This window comes from Schistosoma haematobium, chromosome 4 (assembly GCF_000699445.3).
Source record: "Schistosoma haematobium chromosome 4, whole genome shotgun sequence".
In the NCBI taxonomy this organism is placed as follows: domain Eukaryota; kingdom Metazoa; phylum Platyhelminthes; class Trematoda; order Strigeidida; family Schistosomatidae; genus Schistosoma; species Schistosoma haematobium.
This window is the reverse complement of record NC_067199.1, coordinates 15,615,948-15,639,119: the sequence shown is the minus strand read 5'-3', so window position 1 is coordinate 15,639,119 and position 23,172 is coordinate 15,615,948. Positions and strand designations below refer to the sequence as shown.

General features: G+C 30.1%; 1 protein-coding gene across 1 annotated transcript in view; it reads right to left on the bottom strand.

Moving 5' to 3' along the window:
- RRBP1 (ribosome binding protein 1) overlaps positions 1 to 21,025 on the bottom strand; it is a 37,318-nt gene extending 16,293 nt beyond the window's left edge. The window contains exon 1 of the mRNA XM_051215783.1: positions 18,007 to 21,025. Within this exon, the coding sequence (XP_051066318.1) occupies positions 18,007 to 20,482 (2,476 nt within the window). The 5' untranslated portion in view covers positions 20,483 to 21,025. The remainder of the gene's footprint in view (positions 1 to 18,006) is intronic.
- Between the last annotated feature and the right edge of the window lie 2,147 nt (positions 21,026 to 23,172).

The following is a 23,172-nucleotide window of genomic DNA, read 5'->3' as shown; positions in this document are numbered from 1 at the left end:
TGTCAAGTCACAAAACGGTTTAATTGTATTAAATAGCACATCACTGTACATGATTTTCAGTGAGATACAGACTGAATAAACTTTATGAGTGTACTTTTTGATATGTTTTAATAACTAAACAATATGTCGTTTATTCACGATTATTAAATTATGAAATATATACCAATTAATATAGTATATTCATACTAGTATTCAAGTCACACTTGTTCCCTTGATTCTAGTTAATTACTAGGTACACACAATCCACTTCAGATAATCAAAATCAAATTTTAGGTCTCATTGTGAGGCATCATTTGCCTGTTTTATCAAGTTGTTATCTATTAATGTTGACCATTATGTACATAAAACGAACATGCGTCTTGTACTGTGCACTTTCGTTTTCTTTGATAAGATTTTATTTTTTGAAATAAATGGTTTAATTGAAATGCTTCTGTTGTCATTCCAGAAAACATTAGTGCTTTTATAAGATGTAGTTACTTACAAATTTATTATATATTATGCCAGTCATCAAAATATCTACCATGACATCGAATCCTCAAAGTACCCCCCATCTACATCGAGTTTGATAGAAATAGTCAAGTATAATTCTCAATATAGAATACAATAATTTAACAATATTTGATTGATACAAGTATCTGGTTGCATGTTAGTTACATACAGATAGGCTAACTCAAATTAAAAGTATAAATATCAACTGAAGTGAAGGAAGTAAATATCTGATTATATAGTAATTATTGCTTAATCCAAAACAACGTTTCTTCCAATCCTATTGATTTGTAAATTAACTTATTTCCTCCATTACAATTTGTTCTCTTTACTCGAGTCAATTCATCAATCAATCAACTATTCGGTCAGTGTAGAGATAAAATTGCGTCGTTTTTGAATTAATCAGTTGATTGTGACAGCAACAGGCAGAATTCAAGGAAGGATGCAATAAATCAGGCTAAGTGGTTAATATTTGATTGATAACCATTTATTGCTTAAAGCGGAGAGAGAACTACAGCAAATAAAATGAAATTTGCTAGTTTTATAATTTAATGCTTAACTGAAAAAGGTAGTGATTAAACAAATATACCTGCTCGATATTGAGAAACTACTGAAGAAAAAGAGAGTATAGACTTTAACTATCAGTTACAATTAATTTCAGCTTTACCAAGTTGAGAATATTACTCAATAGTTATTGAATGTCAGATAATATTGCCAATATATGTGGCCTCGCAATGTAATGTTTCAACAGGAGGCGAGTTATACCGCTTGTTGTTTATTTAGTTCAGGAAGTTAAACTTATGGATCACAATTATAACAAATGAATATTTGTCTATACTATATCTGATACCAGTCAAATTTTTCAAATCCTCAAAATGAAAGTGGTTTTGCTTAGGAGATAGTGTCCATGAAAGGTATGGTGTGCAGAGATTCTCTTCATTTCATGATTTACAACTGATCTCCGTTTTTCTGCATATATGATCAAATCCTGAAGTAGTTTTACAAGTGTTCAAAAATATAGGAATATAGGAATTCTTTTTACCCAAATATTATATATTTTGAAACCGAGGGTTTCTCAGTATTGTTCAGCTAATTCGTGCTTCTCAGTAAAAGAAATATGACAGTTTTTTATAGGTCAAGGATTTTCAATGATAAAAATCATCAGAAGTCACTCAACCCAAGAATGTAATTGTCTTCATTTTAATAAATTTTTCAAAATCGATTACATTTCCAATGGATTCATTTTTATTAGCTGAACTGCAAGATCCTATTGGTCAAAAATGAACGATAGACATTTGCTGAGACATTGAATGAAAAAAAATGCAGGCACTTTATAACTCATTCCTTCCTCAAGCACTAACTATAATCCTAGTCATATATGATACTCTACTTCTTTTCAATGTAATCGTTTGACTATGTGAAACTAAATAAATATACATTCAAACTTATACTGGCTAGATGACAAAAATACTCAAAATACCTTGTCAATTTACCAGAGATTACATAATTGACAATATATATATATATATATATATATATCATATATTTTTCATAAGTATAGGCCATTATTAAATAGTAATATATACATAATTTTGTTTTAATTTTAAAATGTAGCTTTATTGGTACTTCTTCAAAAGTCAGAAAAAGGTTATGACTTTCTTACGTGATGATGTTGTATTATATTTCCGTTTAAACAATTTAGAAAATTTCATAGACTATGTTCAACTAGGTTCACCTTCTTAGATCTATTTTAATGGTAGACATTGAAGGGAAAAAGATGTGTTCATATGACAAAGTAATGTAGTGAAATACATATAAATTTTAAAGCAGTTAGTCTCTTTGATAAATTTCGATAATGTAATAAGAAGACGAAGATTATCAGAACTATGTTTAAACTAAGATACTAAGCAACAAGATAAATTATTAAAATGTCTCACTCACATTAAAAAAATCAATATTTTCATAAAAGTGTTATCAGTTTAAAGTAAACTTTATGGACATATTAAACTTATGTCAGAATTCAGTAGTGAGTTAAGAGCTTCAAATATTTTCCAAATTCCACAATATATATTACTCATATAAGACGGTGAACTAACATAATTACTTAACTAAAGGGTTATATTGTATTTACTGGCAATTAAAATCGAATCTGAGAATATGGTACCTGTACACATCAATTATCATCATTTATGGACAAGGTTCTTTACAGGTAAATCTTCAAAATAAACAATATACAGAGAAAAACTTATTATTTATTCAGGACATGTACATCATTTCTTCGTTGTTTCAAGAAATATTTTATTTTAAATTGATTTGAGACTAAATAACAAATGAGGTTACATACTAATCAAGGGGTATTTCTTTGTCTGTTTTATTGGAAATCATGAATTGAGTATACTATTGAGCATGATATAAATATCAAACATTTTCAAATATTTGTCGAAATATTATGAATATATAATTAGGGTATGAAAATTAAGAGAGATTAATGTATACCGAGAATTCCGTGTTGTACTAAATATATCATACTGAATAAAATGATTATTATTATTATAATTATAAGCAAAGATGGATAGTGGCCAGCAATGGAATCCAGGACGCGCGTTTCGTCCTGTTTGGGACTCGTCAGCTGGATGTACCTGCATCTCCGGGACTCGAACTAAGTACCGTTCGCTTCAAACGCCATCGCGTTATCCACTTAGCTACTGAGTCCTGACAGCCACTTGCTTGTGCAATGAGGTGAAGTTTAATTCACTTGATATTGTTTTACTTGATGTTTTATGACTGAAATTGATCAGTCTCTTATTGGCATATGTGCATACTGTGCATATGCCTCGATATTGCTTTAATTTACAAGCATTATAAGCAAGAGTGAAGACGGAGTTGATCTGAAAAATGTGATGTATTTGCTCTATACATTTAGAACAATCTGGTCATAAATATACTTGTCAAGGCATTTTATATGAAAATTAATAAAGGTCAATTAAATAAAAGTTCAAGTAAAAAAGTAACAAAGAGGAGAGAAACAATTTTACATCGTATAGAAAGAATAAGAAATCGTCGCGTTATCCTAGGCCATAGAATGACATAAGGTTTACCAAGGTAAATTCAAGGTTACGACAAATTGTTTTTGTATACATAAGGGGCGTTTAAATTTACGAATAGCCAAGGCTTTAATAAACTTGAGTATTCGACCTTGACAACTTCTATACAACGTTTCGAAAGCTGCATTATTGTCAATTTCGTGCCCCGTTTCAGTTATATACTTTGCTATCGATGAACCTGGTTTTCTACCTCCCACGTTGATCGGATCATTTGACATACATTGATTTAATTGACTATTATTAATTTTCATATAAAATGCCCCGACAAGTATATGTGTAACCAGATTGTTCTAAATGTATAGCGCAACTACATCACATTTTTCGGATCAACTTCGTCTTCTCATTGTTCTATCGAAATTTATAAAAGGAACCAATTGCTTTATATTATTATTATTATGTTTAGAAAGTTACTTCCTAATGTATACCTTATAGTGTTATTTATGATATTCATGCAGAGTTAATATTACAATTTACCAGTCACCAATCATTCACATTTTAAGTTTAATCATAATAGATAGAATCCCAAAAAAATTTCTCTATTTATTTGTTTAAATTACTCACAACTAATGTCAATCATTTATGAAAGACACTTAAGTTAAGGTTACGCCCATGTAAATGAGAAAAATTTCACTGTATATTACTAATAAAGTGGAGAGAACTTCGTGTGTGTTTTATTTTGTTCATTACTTCGAAGAGAAAATGTAAATGATTTAGTAAGTGCGAAAAAATTAATTCTGTATACGAATGAACAAAATAAAGTGACAAATATATGAAAAACAAAGAAAGAAAAACACGATAGTAACAAATACAGTAAAAGATGGAATCTATTAATAACTTATTACTTAGTATATTTATTTTAATCTTTTTTTTATAATTACTATGCTTTGTATAGAAAGATAATTGCCTAACATATAGTCTAGTTTTAATATTCTGAATATTATTTCTTTTAATTAGAGCTTTTTATTCAGAAAGAGAATATGAATTAGGCTGTAGGTATCATTACCAAGGTTTGACTTGATAATTGCGAATAAATTGAGCATTGAGTAGCTTGATATAAATAAAATAATATATTTGTAATATCCCAGTGAGTAGAAAAATTAGATTTTCTGACGTTTCGTGAATCAGTGTAAGCCACTTCTTCAAAGAATAAATTACCAAATCAGAAGTCTAAATAGTACGACAGAACAACACAAAAATATTCATGTGATCAATCAATGTCATGTCATTTCGGTCAAGGTGATTCACAAACGACATGTATGTAAATTTATGTATGTGTGTATGTGTGCACGGTTAAGGATGAAAAATGTAAGAAGTTTATAGTGAGATATGATAGAGTTCAATTTGTATGTAAGTTAATAGTGTGAATTGTGAATAATATGAGACTAGGTGGCTCAGATAAATAGTTCAAGTAGGATGTACAGTAAGGCCTTGTTTTTTATTGAGAGCAGTAGTATTAGGGATTATATGGAATGCTTCAGCTATTCTCCTTTCTTTGTAATTGGAAAAGCTGTTTTGTAATATTTTAATATTTTTGAAATGTATTTGGTGGTTGTTGAAAATGGCGTGAACTACTATTGTCGACTAAACTCGAAGTCTATCCAGTTCTCCGAGATTATTAGGAGGTTTCTTTGCGTAAGTAGGCTGTATACAGCACATGTTCTTTCATTATATTAGTTGTTCATAAATTTAGCAGTTTATTGAATTCACAAAGACTAATTTTAATGGTAAAAATCAATAGTTGATGGGATAGTATCTGAAAACGCCCTAAATTTCAATGCTGACTAAAATACAGTAGTTGTTTTCTAATTTCAGGTCACTTTTCTAAGGTCATATATAAGAATTTTCATATAGTAAAAAAATAAATGTTTGTTTGAAACATAAGTGATTCTTATTTGTAAATATGAGAAATGAGAATTCTCTAAAAGTCACAATAACAAAGAAAAGATGTAAATAAAAGAACAATAATTAGTGCATAACAAATAACTGAACTGTGTTTTTCTTTTTTTTAGTTTAATAAGGTTCAATGAATTATGTTGTCTAGTTTACTTTTTCTCTTCCATTTACATAGTTAAGTGAATAGTGACATATTAATAACATAAACTGAATCAGTCTCAACACACTTGTTCTGTAAATTAGAAATAGATATGTAAAATGAATCCATGGTTGCAATTTATCAGATTAGGTTGTATATTCAGTACAACTTTAGTCAACATTCTTCATAAGGTCAAGTATATAAATGAGTCTGAGTGTGATATTTTTCATATGTTCTCCAAGCTTATAGAGAAAAGCCTTTGTGTCAACCATAACTCCGTTTGTATCAATCAATGTACATAAGAAATAAAATATAAAAGGAGATAAAATGATGGAAAGTTAGGAATGAATCAATTGTAGTACTGTAACTGCTTTCGCTTTATGTCATCCAGTGTATTCAGCCATCGATTACTTGTATTATGTTTAGTCTGAAAAATAAACTCAGATATTGGACTAAGAGTCGGTGAATTCAACAACTAATTTTACTATTTTATTTCTGAGGTACCTTCTACGTATTTGAGTAACCTTTGTCCAAACCATTTCACTTGATGACATTTAATGTCCTTATTAAAAAATTTGTTTTTTATTCCACCTAATATTCAGAGAATAACTTTGGAATTACTTAATCAGTAACCTCACTATGTGAAGGCAATACTTCAAGCACATGTAGTGTGAAATAATTTCAACCTAATAATTCTTTGAAATTTTTGTAGCCTATTTTTTGGCAGTCTTTGAGTGATACATAGCGGAATAGTGAAGAGCGAATCCAGACCTTGTTTCAGAGATGAACATTTTGCCTGTGATATAAGTAGTTTCAAGAGAAATGAGGTGATAGCCCCTCCGTTGATTCACTTCATTTGAACAAAGTTGTCATTGAAACAGATCAGTATTGATGATACATTTTACAATTGGGAAGAGGTAGAACTATTCAAAACAAGATACCATCGTTACACAAAGCCTTCAGCCAACTAACCACGTTGAAGGCGTTCTAGCCGAACAAAACTATGTCACCTGAATACTTTAAGTTATTAAATTAGTCTCCTGGTAAGATCATAACAACGGATCTCAAGGAACAACTGTTTAAGGAAAATTGAACAGCTTAACATTATTTTAACAATATTTGTAGAGCAACTTCTAAACATCTTACATCCAGCAACATAAATCCATAAGCCAAACTAAATTTCAATTTCACGGCCAATCTTCCCCAACTTCTGTCACTAGGAGAAGACAGAATCTCTGGAGACAATAGTTAAACATGCTCGCTCCCTACTATGTCAGTGTGGTCGACAGTGTAACTTTGATCTCGAACCCTAACGTTTTGATACGGTAGATCCTCATAGAAAAAGTAACTCAGTCAATCTGTTAAGACAAGTAAGCATGATTATCGCTTAAACGTACCCGTTACCAACACGAAATGAAAGATATACATACTAAGAATTCAAAATTTAAAACGAAAATGAATGCAAAGAAACAAAGACGAAATCTCAAGTTCGAGTTGTTGCATACTTACTGCCCCTAAGGAAAAATTGATATTCTTGATATTTTCCTGAGTTTCAAAAGTAGTTAACTAATTTGCGAGTTAGAGATTTATATTTCTAAAACCTTCAAAGAGAAAATATTGATTTTCATGTTTAAGTAAAATGAAGAAATCCGTTTCATAGTTTAGCTGAAATTCAACTTATAAACTTACATTTTGAACTGTGAATGTAAATGTAGACTTAATTATTACAAACACGATAGTTTACTGTTCTTATTATGAAATAAATACAGTTATGAACTGCCAAATACGCTTTTTTTCTTAATATACTAAAAAGATATTCATCATAAAGAAATAAAAAAAAGCTTAAATAATGTGTTCTAATAAACTATACTTGATCATTTAAATACAGTTGGTAACTTCTGTCGGAGTTTTGTTCTCTGAGCTGGATGGTTTGGTCGTAGAGCTTTCATGGTTCTTCTGAACGACATCATCAGCACAAACTTCAGATAAATAGACTTCTATCTGAATTTTGAGCTGGTAATGTCATTCAGAAGAACCATGAAAGCTCTATGACCAAACCATCCACCTCAGAGAACAAAACTCCATCAAAATCATCCACCTGAGCTACAAATCTTCTCCACTATCACAGTTGGTAACATATTAATCGCTCTGATATGAGACGGAATAAGTACGGGTTAAATATATATAAAAGAGATTATTAATTTTTTCAATCAAATCGAAACATTTTTCCAACAAGATATACGTATACAATAAGGGAAAAAGATTTAGAAAAGAAAGCAAACTGTCAATTAAATTCTACGGTAGTATTACAGTTTATTGTGTGTAAAATTATGATTATGTTCAGGGCCAGTTAAAGTGTCTAAATCCTAGAATAACATTTCATTCTGTATTTTGTAAATAAAAACAATTATTTCATATAAGAATAATGACTAATCAATCTTTTTAATTCGGAAACCGTATTCATTTTCATAAATTCATCCTTCATGAATTATCAGCTGAATTATTTTCGTATAAAACATTAGTCGTGGTTATAATTGACTTATTAAGGCAATTCAATAGTTGAATGTTTTGTCAATTATAAAGTATTTTAATGGTTGAATTCATGAGTCGCTCTAAGCTAGATAGCCATTGAAAACCTCGAAGCATTGGGTGGACGTTTGGTTCTAATATGGGACTCTCCAGCAATGTGCATTCACGATCCCTCAACCAGGACCTTCGGTCTCGCTCACGAACACTTAACGTTTAAACCTATAAGCCGGCATCCAACGGTGTTAATGTCTAACTTCAATTGATCCATGATCTTACGCAACCGTACATTGATTGTCTGAAATGGATAACTGACTCCATCCGAAACGGATTGGACTCCGCTGGAGTTCTAGTGAGAAACCGTGACCACAATCTTTATAAATTCTCTTTATGATTATGACTTGTCCACGTAGATATTTGCGAGTTAATCGTGAACACAGATTTAGCATCTAATAATTTATTATGGCTTTGTATGTGAATATTCGTTTGTGTTACACCATTTATATGAAAAAAACTTAGTGACAAACTTTCATCACTGTGTTTGAGTACTGTTATTTAACAATAACATCACATGTCTATGCTAAGCATTTTTTAGAAAAACTAAGTAATTGAAAAACCAGTTACAGTACAAAGAAAATAGGTTTTTGAAAAGAATCATTACACTCATGAGTATTCTAGAATTACGAAATGAATTTAGTGTGCAAAACAACCTTGTGTATTTATACTGATCTATATACTGGATAGTTAGAGGTTAGTGATTTTTCATGACCAGTGTTTTGAGATTACTAGATTTACTCAGTAGGCTAGAATGTGTATATATAAGTGTATATGTTGACGGCAATTGTATCTCTTACGACTGACTGTCACCATAAGGTCTATTTTATGTATGTGTAAACTGTCATTTTAATAATTTTTAAAATTTCTAAGAAACACAGCTGACTAAGTTTATCAAAACTATCATTATTTTAAGTCTATGGCTATCAATATAAGTCGACAAGAATGGCATGTTACAAAGTGAAATCAATCATTTTATTTTCATTTCTTCATTGTATAGTCTACTAATTATGGAACACAAAATGGAACTTGTAAATGTTCTACTAGTTCAAAAGTTTTAATTAAAGAGATCAACTGTTAATTCACCATAACTATACAAATATGAATTATGTTAACTAGATATCACCATATTCAAAATAAATCATTACATCACAGTGAATAATTATCTGCTTGCATAGATTGTAAAGGTTTGTTGTTATTTTTCAAGGTGGAAGTCTTATCCTCCTTAAAACATTATGGTTAAAAATCCTAACTAGGATGTATTAAACTTTAAAAAGACTCAAACAAAATTCATTTACATTCTTTCAGTCCTAAATATCCCAAAAACATATTCGGTCACAATTTTAGTTTCTTTCTGTTGTCCAGTTTATTCCGTTTTTAATGGGTCAGTTTTCATTAATATCTATTAGTAAAACTAACAATCCAAATGATGTCATTTTATCTTATCTTTACATTTTGTAGTTATTTTAGAGTCTACTCTAAACTGTTGACAAATGACTGAAGCAATATATATATATATATATATTCAGGACAAAATTACCGATCACTTATCAAACTAGTTTCCTGTCTATTATCCATGTATTCAATGAAAATTGTTAGGGTATATTCACTTTGACAATATAATGTCTATCTATACAAGCTTACGAAACTACATATATATTATATGAATCATAAATACCTTTTTTAAGCTGACATCAATATACATCAGATAACATATTCATTTATATTTCGTATTATATTATATTTCAATAACTGACAGATTAATGTTTTATAGTAACTGAAAAATCAATATTATTTTATATCAATAACAAATGCCTTTTTTTCTTCACATCATTATATTCATGTATCTAATGTAAATGTAAAAGTAATAATTTAATAAGAAAACGTGAAGTAATCATAAACGGTAATATTAATTAGACCCCTACTGAGTCATTAAAATTTATCGTATTCATTTACAGTTATTTTATTATTATTATTATTGATGTATATCTATAATGTTTATTCATTTAGATTAATATAATGTAGACAACATATTAGTATTATAATTATATTTATGAGATACTTTATAAAGTTGTTTATATTTTAAAGCTTAAAAATGTATACAATGATTTGAGTATTCATTCACACAGTTTTTATTATTCAAAATGTAATAATTGAATGTTTGAGTTAATTAAAGCTAGACCACCATGGAAAAATTGGAAACATTGAATGACCATTTCGTTCTAGTACAGGATTGCTCAATAAAGTGCATCCATGATCGCCCTCGCGGGATTCGAACCCTGGACCTATTGGTTTCGCGCATGAATGCTCAACTTTTTCCTCATAACAGAAGTGGTTGAATTCCACTGGTCACGGTTTCTCATAAGAACTCCAGGGAATACTTATTGAAGCCACGTTTTTCATGATGGTCTAGCTATAATTGACTCATGAATCCGATTGTAAAATTACTAAAAATCTACACAAAATCCCCTTTTGGTAACAAAATGTAATGTTCAAACACCGTATTCATTTACTACTCTATAATCATTCAGTAAAATTTAGTCTTTACTGAATATTATCATTATTATTATACTTTATGATTATTGAATGTTAATTGACTTTATTTGAACTCTGTCAGGCGATAATAGATGAGGTTAAACAATCTTATAAAGAATGAAATGAAGCACAATATCAAATAAAAACATAGTCATTTTTTTAGTTGTCTTAATACCATTCGATTAATAATTTAAACGTACGAAAAATTGTATAATCTAACATTCTAAGGTAAAAGTAACGTATTTAACATTGGTCTAGTTACTATGAATCAATATTGTTTGGCTCTACAGAAGCTATGACTATATTGACATATTTGATGTCATATTAGGATTTTAAAAAAATGTACATTTAATATTAGACTGTAAATAAGATCATGATCAAGTGATCGATTTCAATCAAATGTGATCGTTATTCTAAAAAGTGTAAATATTGATCATATTGGCATTTAAACATTTAGTTCCTCTGACGGAGTTTTGTTCTCTGAGCTGGATGGTTTGGTCGTGGAGCTTTCATCGTTCTTCTGATCGACATCATCATCCTACATATAGGGACGAAAATCAAACCAATGGGAGACACAACCAAAACAAAGAAGTGAACAATGACAAATTTAAGGTCAATAAGAACCAATCAACACCGAGGTGCATAGAACAAGCTGTGAATCACATATGGAGAAATTTGGACACTTCATTTCTATCTCAAGTTTGTGTTGATGATGTCGTTCAGAAGAACGATGAAAGCTCTATGACCAAACCATCCAGCTCAGAGAACAAAACTCCATCGAAACCGTCTACCTGAGCTACAAATCTTCTTCGCCATCTAGTTTCTCCTTCTATCAATTCAATTGATCTACACTTACTTACTTACTTACGCCTGTTACTCCCAATGGAGCATAAGCCGCCGACCACAGTATGAAGAATAAATCCCAAATAGATTTAAAATTATAAAACAATAATTAAATTGAATCCTTATTAGATTATGTTTAATATACTTTAGGTTTTCTGTAAATATCTATATAAATTCATTTTGATCATTCATTTATATGAATTTAAAGTGTATATAAATAACATTGATAATTTAACTAATTCCAAAACATTTTTAGACAAATACTGGTGGTAAAAACATATTGAATTCATTCAATTTAAAATTCACAATAGTTTTTTATTTTGTTTAAAATAAATCTGTTTCATAATGAACGAAATCCAATAATACTTATTGATTTCAATTAGTTGTATTGCTTACATTTGGCACTTAATTTCATTTATTAATAGTTTTATCACAGGACGATATGTTATGAAGTATATATTTGTAAGCTATTAAAATAATACGAGAGGTTATGAACCAGAGTGCTTGAAGTCATTGACTTCTGGTCTGAGCTATGTTGGTAGATGCAGACTACTTGGTTGAGGTTCACGTGACTATCGTACCCAATCGTTAGAGACTCTCTGTGACATGGCTCAGAATCGATCACAATGGAGTAAGTGTATACACTCTTTGTCTTCCCTTAAACTATGGGATCAAAATTATTTCATAAATTTCTTTCTACAAACTAATTCTTTCTTCCTATACTATATCCTTATATGTAATCTTTCCTTTATATATTACACCATTGAGTTAAATGCTTCTATGAATCTGGTGTTCGTCTTGCTGTGCTAAAGAGGTATAGCAACTTCGACCGATGCATGTATGTACCTGGTCCTACGTTTTAACTGACTGACTGAGATATTCAAATGATGGAGAAGATTTGTAGCGCAGATGGATGATTTTGATGGAGTTTTGTCCTTTGGATTGGATGGTTTAGTCGTGGAACTTTCCTCATTCTTCTGAATGACATCATCAGCACAAATACATTAAACTACATAACCGTAGCTATAGGTAATGATGTTTTATGATTACTATAGTATAAATATCAAAACAAGTCTATGTATAGACTGTATTAGTAAACAGTGCAATTGAATAGTTATTTACTATTTTTATTAAATATAATCACTAAAACAGTTTTAATCAGTTGATTAAGACCACATGTAAAAATATTTAATGAGTGAAAAATAAAGTATTTAATTAAGCCACCTGCCAAGATCAGAATCATGACCTAGCAAGCGATATTAAATGATAACACCAAGGTAATACACAAGAGTGTACAAGTATGGACTTTAGCTGTTTGTATCTATGATTTGAAACCAAACGAATCCCCAAATTGATCTGATTTCATAAGAAATCTATCACAGTAATAGTCAATCTTAACTAAGCAACTTGATTTTATTCCAGGGCATGTGTTATTTACTTATCAAAGCGAATAAGAGTAAAGATAAAAAAAGTTATCCGATCTGAAATAACAGTTGGTTTTGTTTGAATGTCTTCTGTCAGAAGGAAATCGATAACAACCTCTCGGACAATGATTTTGTTTCTGTCTGTTCATCAATCAAGTCATTCCGAAAGCATATTAAAAAACGTTTATGAACGTTAGAGCTTATTTTATTCTTTAGTTATTCCCCAAATGGGTATTTGCGTTATGCGGTTTTATATAGTGTAGAGACTGTCGGTAATAAACCAGATACTATGAAAAACAATTCCTAGTTCGCGGAGTAAAATATGGGTTGATAAGGAAGATATGGGTTAAAACGACTTGGCTCGGTTACATCGAGCATATGTGATTATTTATTTATTGAATTAATATCTTCCTATATTACTTTAATTAATGAAAATCATTCTCAAGCGGACACATTTTACAGTCTTAACCATCATTATTGCTCTAAAGAGATCATCAAGTATTTTGAGGCACTATATCTATTTACAAAATTAGAAGTCTGAACTGAAACAGCATCATAAAACATCATCCGAATTAAACGTATTGTTGAGATCGTAATGAGATAACGTTCAGCATTTACAAAAGCACCTTTGATTAATTGGCTTGGTAAAACTCCTTTTAATTATACACTTGACAGACATTATGTAAAACCCTGATTGTTTTTATCTAAATAGTCAAATATCGAGACAATTCGCACAAGAGACATATATGCCAATTAGAGACTGATCAATTGCAGTCGTTAATATCAATGAGAAGATTCAAACAACCAATACAAAAGTCAATACATAACAATGTCTGTTATCTTTCGATTCTGTACAGCGAAATGTAGAATGACCCTAACCACTTTATCTTCATAATTGGCCGATGAATGTACTATATCCTTATACACAATCTTTCTTTTATATGTTACTACCATTGAAGTAACTACCTCTACGAATTTGGTGTTCATCTTGTTGTGCTAATGAGGTATGGCAACTTGGACGGATGCATATATGTGCCTGGTTTTACGTTGTGACTGACTGATTGATGAATATAACAAATATTATTGTATATATTGCCAATAAAAGCGTAATCAGACGCTAGTGTGTATCTGGTTTATGAATGATTTTTACGTTTTTTTAGGTTTGTGATCTATAAGTCACTTTAAATAACGCTGTCTTTAATGTAGTACCTCGTCCAAGAAAATCTAATTTATTGTTACTAATAAAGCTCTAAACAGTTTTAAGATTGTTTACATACATACATTTGTCTGCAAAATAGTTGTTTAACGACAAAAATGAGTAAAAAAACCCAACGAACTAGGTACTTTTCATAGATATCTTTATCAGTTTGTTCATCCCAGGCGTGTTCGTTATCCATTTCAATATTCAATCCCATGAGAGAAAAAGATAAAAGGTTTTCATTCATTCTTATTCACAGCAAAGTATATTTAAGGACAGTACGTATTTCGTAGTAATTGAGTTCTAAAAGATATTATTTTTTTTAACTCAATAATATAACAACAGACTTATTCACATCGTGTCATTAGACAAATGATAGTGGATATGACTTTCCAAATTTTACAACAAAACCTGTGAACCACTACTTCGAAACCTGAGTGATTTTGTAATATGATCTAAAGAAACAAAACTTATCATTTCCTTTTATTTTCCTTATGACTGCCAATTTTAAATTAGAGAATTCCTAAGTAAGGCCTAAACTCTTGTTACATACGAACGAATAATGAATAAATTATCAATCTTTTAGGCTATATGAATAATTAAAAAGTGAGTTATGGCAACAACCGGTAATTTTTTCAGTGGACAATTGAAAGACCCACTTCATGAAAATAGTTTCACACATAGTGAATACATTTTGTTAGGAAATGCGCCAACAATACAATATTCGACTGAAAGTACATCACAATAGTGAATTTTAAGGATGAAACATTCTCATCGATTATTATCTGTTCAAAACTAAAGTATCAGAGAACAGTAGTAAGTATTCACAGCCTACAGTTCAAAACAGTTATGGCATGTACTGTTTACTACAAATACAGATGATTTCTTGAACTTATCGTGTAATAAGCTGGATGTTTTGGGATTGACAGTGAACCTAGTCGTCATGAATCAGAGAATAGTACTAAATGAAGAACAGCATAAAACTAAGGAAAACAAAATTTTATTTAGTTTATAATAGTCCGAAATGTAACTGCATTATTAAAATGATATTTATAATGTATACCTTAAAAACATTATTTTGTTATTGAAGTTAGAAACAATAGAAGGAACTAAATAAACAAAAATGCATCATGAACAAAGGAGGACGATGGCTAGCAGTGGAATTCAGGACATCCGCCTCGTCCTACTTAGGTCTCGTTGGCTGGATGTCCCTGCATCTCAGAGTTGATGTACACTCCGGGACTCGAACCCAGTACCGTTCGCTCCAAACGCTATCACGTTATCCACTTAGCCGCTGAGTTCCACTACTAGCCACTATCCATCTGTTCTATTAATATTTGTGACTTAATACAATATCTAGGCGATCCGTACAGGATGCACATATGCGAATTAGAGACTGATTAATAGCAGTCCTAAATATCAATGGGAAGGCTCAAACAAGCAATATAAAATGAATTAAAATAAGAATGCAGATTAATGTAACACATTATAAAATACACATATTTTGTGATACAAGTAACTAGGTAAGACGAATTCAATGGATTAATTGTTCATAAGTGTGATACTTCGAAATATAATAGGTAAAATCTGAATATAACTAAACATATTATTTCTGTGATAGACATTTGATCATGTTGCATTTTATGACAAATAAATACTTGGGTCAGTTTTGGTGAATTAATTCATAGACATTAACCTAATCCTTTTATATCGTATGTTTATCAAACAAGAATATTCTGGATATATGAATACACTTTTTATGCAAATATGTTAAATTTTACTTAATTGTAGCACTTGAATATTTCCAGTTTACAACGAATAAAAAAATAATAGTTACGATTTCGGATGTCAAGCTTGTATATATATAATTAAATTCGATATTTTTATTATATAAAGATGACTGTTGACAACAAACTGAATGTCAGACTAAATAGTTTTATACCGCTTGTATAATAATAAATCTATACAACTGTTTAACGTTTAGATAGCATGAAAAGAAATCAGTTTTGTATTTAGTTGCTATTAAAGACAAATATATCTTAAATAGATCAATTGAATATTATTTATATCTTGTTTTTTCTGCTTTCGATATCTTTTAATAACTCAAATGATTAGTTTATTTTAATAGTCTAATTTACTTTTGAAGTGTAATTAGATAGAAAAATAAAGATGAAGAGTTTTCCTGTAGTGAAGTCTCTTACTTTATTCTTGTCAGTAGTCGTATTAAGGCCAAATCTAGGTATTTTTTTATGGCAAGTAGTAGTTAGTTCTACAAGCGTATTTCAATTTTACTAATGTTTTTGCACCATTGTAAAATTGTTTAACATTAGATGTTAGTGAAAAATACAAATCTGATTTGAAATATATTTTATGCTGATAGGTGTTAAAATTTCCTCGTTTGGTGTCTGTTCTTCATGCGGATATTTACAAACAATGATTTAATTCCAAAAAGGTGTCTTTGTGGATATTATAGTAATTTAATAGTTGAAATCATGAATCAATTGAAGCTAGATCACCATGGAAAACCTGGAAGCACTGGACGGTCGTTTCGTTTTATTGTGAGACTTCTCCACGATCCCGCTTCACGAGATGAAAACCCAAGACCTATCGATCTCGCGCGCGAACGCTTCACATCTTGACCACCAAGCAGGCACCTAATGATGTTAATGTCTAACTTTAACGAGTCCACATAATTATTCGTTAAATTTCCTTTTGGTGAATTGGGATAATGGAAAAACAGTCGAACTTATATTACTTGAATTGCTATGAGCAATCAAAATCTGGTAGTATTATCTATAGAGCTGATATTGATTATAAAATCGAATTCAGTATTTATATAATCACATCTTTTGATTGCAATGTAAGTGTTCCCGAAATTAATTCGTTATAAAAAGTCTACATCGATTTTGTATCAGTTACAACGTCGTAATGATAAAAAATACTGATTTATACATTTATCTCAGTTTACGTTGTGGGTTGACTTAGACTAGGTAACCAGTGAAAACTACAATGAACTAAATACTTAATTTTATCTAAGCGTGGAACTCTTGAGAAGTACCTAACTACAATTCTATCAAGCCCTGAATCAATAACCATTGAGATTTGCAAGTAGGAAATTTAATTTCGTCAATGAGGTGGGTTTCAATGGCTTTCATCTCTAACTTCAGTTAATTCCCTATATTGCGTGAAATTCATCTATTGTTACTGACAAAACCTCTCTGATTCATTGAATGATTGAAATTCACCAGTTATAGCTTTACATAAGAACTTTAGTAATCTCTATCGAAGTAAGTCACTTATTAAAGGATTTTATCTAGCCTGAATGGGTACTATCAGCTATTTTATCTGCATAAATGTACGTATGTTGCATTTTTAGATGTGTGTTTAATGCTCTTATTTAGTGGAGATAAATTACGATGATATTTAGAACAAAGCATACACTTTAACTCTTATCATTCATTCTCATAATTTACTGATCTACATTCATTGATATTAGGACAAAAAATTCTGTATTAACTGTGATGTCGATCACCTGCAAGTTACCAGTTTTACGTTCCCATATGTATATTAGATCAGGAGTACTAGCTTAGAAATTCCTAATAAATAGTTAACCTCACTAAAACACCAATTAGACAGGTAGATGACGCTTTCGTTTTTTAATCATTCTCACCTAGATTTGAGTTAGAGCAAAATGTTACGCCTTATTTTAATGCCTCGTAAAAGGTAAAAAAACAATCATAAACATCCAATTTATACAAACCATGGCTAACTTTTATAAAAGAACACTTTTGTTAAACAACTAACCTGGAGTGGGAGCACATTCGTTAGTATCAGCTATATGATTAGCTTCAAGTCTACTAAATCTGTCAGGATTCCATGAGCAGTAATCTTCTTCCAGACTCAGACTACTACCTTCATCTGATCCATTATCTTCACCTTTATTTTCACGTAATCTTCGTGGCAAGAAAGCGTCATCATCAATATATGGTACATCGTAAGCACCTTCTGGAATACCCTCCTCTAAACTTCGTACACTTATACTTTTGTCTACCTTAGATGGTGTTACTGAATCTGGATACAAGTAATCATCATTAACAGATGGTTTTGGTTGCAGGCGTCGTTTACGCTTAAATTCATTGCGTTCCAGGGTTACTGATCTTTTTTTAACATCACTTGTATCTATATATGAGTATCTATTCTCATTAAATTTGGATTTACTATATCTGTCTAATGTTTTAGTTCGTCTTGATCTATCATTCTTTTTTGATTGTCTCTCAACTGGCAGATACTTTGCAATTAATTCTGCATAACGTTGTTCAAACTCGGTTCTCTGTTCACCTTCTGAATTCAGGCTTATCTCATCAACATCATTGCGTATCCTCCTAAGCGCCGTATTTTTATTCACATCATTTAAAGGTTTAGATTTCAGTTGGTTGTTTAACTCTTCTGTAGTTGATTCATTATGATTACTTTCATCCCTTAATGATTGATGTTCTTCAAAATATTTGGGTGAAATGTTTTCTACTTCATAATTACTGATACTATGTTTATCATCATCATTGGAATGCTGCTCTGTTACGTAACATTTCACTGTTGACCTTTTATGTATTTTAGCGTTATATAATTCATCACCTTGAATATCTACAGCGATATTCAACGGTTCCGGTCTGTCATCTGTTAAGTGCTCAACTGTCTGTAACTCATTGATAAGATTTTGTGTAGCGTACAATAATTGACCACTTTCCAGGCCATTTTCTTCACATATGTCTTTATCAGATAATGAAGTTCGGTTTTTTATCTCGTTGATTTCAGTATGTTTTACGTCATTTATTGATGGAGAGTTAGTTTGTTGAAGATTTGATGAATCACTATTCATCGAACATTGTAAATGGTCTTGTTTTCCAACATTACCTTGATCTTCAGTATACAGTTTGGTTTTGTCATCGTCATAATCATCTTTGTTAAGGTAATCTGCAATGATATCAGCTCTGAAAGTTTCTTGTTCTGTCGTATGATTCAAACTAGGGGAAGGTGTATTTATGAGATCACTGTTGTCTCTTTCTTTATGATGGGATTCAAATTCTGTAGTTGTCTGTTCTTCTACTACAGGAAATTCGACTTCTTTTGAGTGGTCTACAAATGAAGTATAATCCATGGTATAAGATTTAGATGGTAGATTGCATATTTCCTCTTCATTATGATCTACTTGAGTGTCTGACTGTTCGTCACTTCCATTATTTGGTTGATCAACTGATGTAGATATATCGTAATCAAATTTTGTTTCGATTTTCTCATGAGGTGTTTGAATAATGCCTTCAACACCACCTATACCAATCCTCCTTAGATTTTCATCTATTTCGTCATTTACATCATGTACAATAAAGTCAAACGGTATATCATTTTTATCAGTGGGAGTGTGTTTACCTGGTTCAGTTAGACTCATTACTTCTTGTGGTGTGATTCTTTCAAATAACTGTTCAGATTTTTCATTTTCTTCAGTCAAGTGTACGTTTTCATGATGTTGAGGTATAACTTTTTCTTCAGTAAAATGATCAAACGACTCTTCGAGTACTGTCTCACATTTATTCCTGTCTATTTCATCGTTTTTCAAACTTGATAAACTTGTTACTTCTAAAAGACTATGTACATCAATCATGTCTTTACTTTCTCTTATATCCGAAAACTCTAACTTTGCAGCATTCATGTTACTTTCACCTTCCCCGTCGTCTATAATATTGGAATATGTCTCTAATTTATCACTAGGAGGGTGATTTTCTTCTACATATTTTTCAGTGGGATCATTGTAGTCAGTTATTAAAGCTGTAGGTTCTAACTCTTCTACAGAGGTATGTTCAAGGAATTTACTTGTTTCTTCGTCGTCATTCATCTGAAATTCTGTAATATCATTATGAGATATTATCTTCTCGTTTACACATAATTCACTGGTATTATGTGATTCTTTATCATTATTCTCATTTACATTTGGATGTATTTCTTCACATTCTAATTTCAAATTATCACCGGATCCAATTTGTGTTAGATTTTGTGTTTCAACTTCAGTTATTAGACCATTTTTGTTATCTATGATATATTCACTTGATGATTCAGTTACGTTTACATTATCATGTTGATTTGAATCATCTAATTTATGTTCATTTGTCATTGAGAAAGGAATATTCTTGTCAGAACAATCTACAATATTTTGCTCTTCTTTATTTAATTCCTTATTTATCAAATCTTCAACATCAGTATTACTTGTGATATTAGATGAATTCGCCATTACAGGATATTGTGATCTATTTAAACTGATCTAGATCAAGATTTATTGAATTATTTGTCAATTAAATCAATAAAGTTTGATTTATTTTATGGTTCTGATATTAAAAATTGATAACAATCTTTTGAAGAAGAAAAAATAACATAAATTAAGAAGTTACACTATAAGTATTTTCCACAATTAAGTTAATCCACTATCACATAGATAGATCAATTCCACATGAGAAAGTTATATATTGAATTTTAATAAGGACAATCATCATGTCAATAATCATAATCATAATCGTAATAATCTTAATATAAATATATTTAGAAACATTTTTATTATTAACCCATTATAAATGCAGATTATATTTTTATGTGTAATTTAATAATTTTCATTTTACTTTATTATGATTGGTCATATACAAATTTATGTAGTCAAGGGTATATACAACTTTACATTATCAATGAATAACATGTAAATAATTTACCAAAAATTCATTTCCGTTCTCTTTAATTATGTAATACATATTTATAACCTAATAATAATGATAATAATAATAATAATTTTATGACTTAATTAAATAATATGAATCCTTGAAAGTGTTTAATTCATATTTAATCATAAGTATTATATAGGACGATCTTATTATTAGTATTAGTATTATTATTATTTTAAATGAGCGAGCAATCGATGAAAAATGTAAGAAAAAACACTTTTAACCAATCAAATTGTTACTATAACTATTCTAACCAATCATATTAATCCATTAAACCTTTTGATAAGAGTAAAGAAAAAAAACGAGCAGAAACTTTTATGTGGCTTTTTTCTTTTTTCTTCTTTCTTCTTCTTTTTCTAAAATAGAGAATTGAGTATTTTGAAGTAAATAATAGATCATCACATAATATTATTACATAATAATAAACTATTGGATAGTATTTTTTTAAACATAGATGGATAGTCCCGTCCTATTTGGGACTAGTCAGTTGGATGTACCTGCATCTCAGAGTTGATGTTCACTCTGTGACTCGAACCCAGTACCATTCGCTTCAAACACCATCTCGTTATCCACTTAGCTACTCTCGTTATGGATTCCATTGCTAGCTACCATCCATCTTTGTTTAGAAAGCTTTTGACTTAAGACTAATATCTAGGCAATCTGCACAGGATTCACATATGCCAACATGAGACTGATCAATTGCAGTCCTCAATAATAATGGGAAGATACAAGTAAAACAACACCAAGTGAATTTAGTGAATAGTATGTCATTTATTGTCATTTATTCAACAATCGATTTATGAAGTATAAATAATTTAATTCAATGGTGAACAATCATCTAATTCTTATGACATCAGTATAATAATCACTGAATACCTTTAATATTATATAAAGTCGATTTTGATATAATACATAGAGCATTGGAAGTTACTTACTAAATGTTTAGTTTGTTAAAATGATACTGTTTTTTGTAAATAGATTAATGTTTTCTGTCAAATAAAACATTCGTTTAGTTTGAATATATTGTCGTTGTCATCGTTTTTATGATGATAGATTTTCTTTCTTGTCTTATATGTATGAATGAAAAGAATTCAAAGAGGACAGAGTACTATTGACAAACAAATATTTCTGTTCTAAACTAATATAGTATAATAAAGCAATTTATAGTTTATTATTTTTGTGTCCTTATTTTCACTGAAACTGTTTTCAAATGAAAATGGATTAGATATATTGAGAAGATACAAAAGATGTTGTTAAAACAACATAATTCTCTTGTTTTACATTAAGAAAAAGTAAGGAATGTTTATAATATCAAAATGAAAAAAAATCAGTCAGGTAACTAATGGTCGTGCAATACAAACCTTCGAATATTCTTTGGTTTTTTGACCTATTATTTTTAGGACACTACATATAGTCGTCATGTTGAACCGTATGTTTTGGAAAAAGAAATATAATGACAGAAACATGTGTATATAAATTTGCAATGGACTAGAAACATTGTAGATTTGACAAAATCATTATGTTAAATGGACATGATGATTTTTACTCTAACAAAATCCCCACATAAGACAAAAAGTATGGACGCAAATGTTAAATGGTCAATTATCACCAAAGATTATTTAGAAGAAGTAACTAGGGTAATGGAGAATATTTACGGCCTATGATAACTGCTTTGAAGTTGCCCCGTTCCCTAAGATGGTCGAACCATCCATCACCTCCTAAAAGACCTTACTGAATATACATTTCTAAGGATGTCGTGTCTAATGTATCTAAACTGGACGTTGGATTTGATGTTCTTTAACATCACTGTAATATATTTTTCAAACCATTTTCGGTGTTTCAAAACCAAACTTAAGACGAATGTTCTAATTATACGGGCTAAATAATCGGTTTTTTTAGTCGCAATCTTCATACTACACTTTACTGAGAATCGGTTAGGAAAATGTCGCTACAAAATATTTCAGTCAACTCGTCCTCAGTACCATTCGTACGCGGATGAACAAGCTTAAAGTTTGAAAATGATACTTTTTTCAATTAATATACAAACCATTGAAGTATATTTTGAAGAAATCAAATAAACTTTATCTAAAAATGCTTAACAGAACTGAGCTTAAAATTATCAGTCTTTAATGTTTATAAATATCAGTCGAAATATTTCTAAATTAAGGTGAAATAAACAATGAAATACAATTTACATTACTTTCTCCGACAG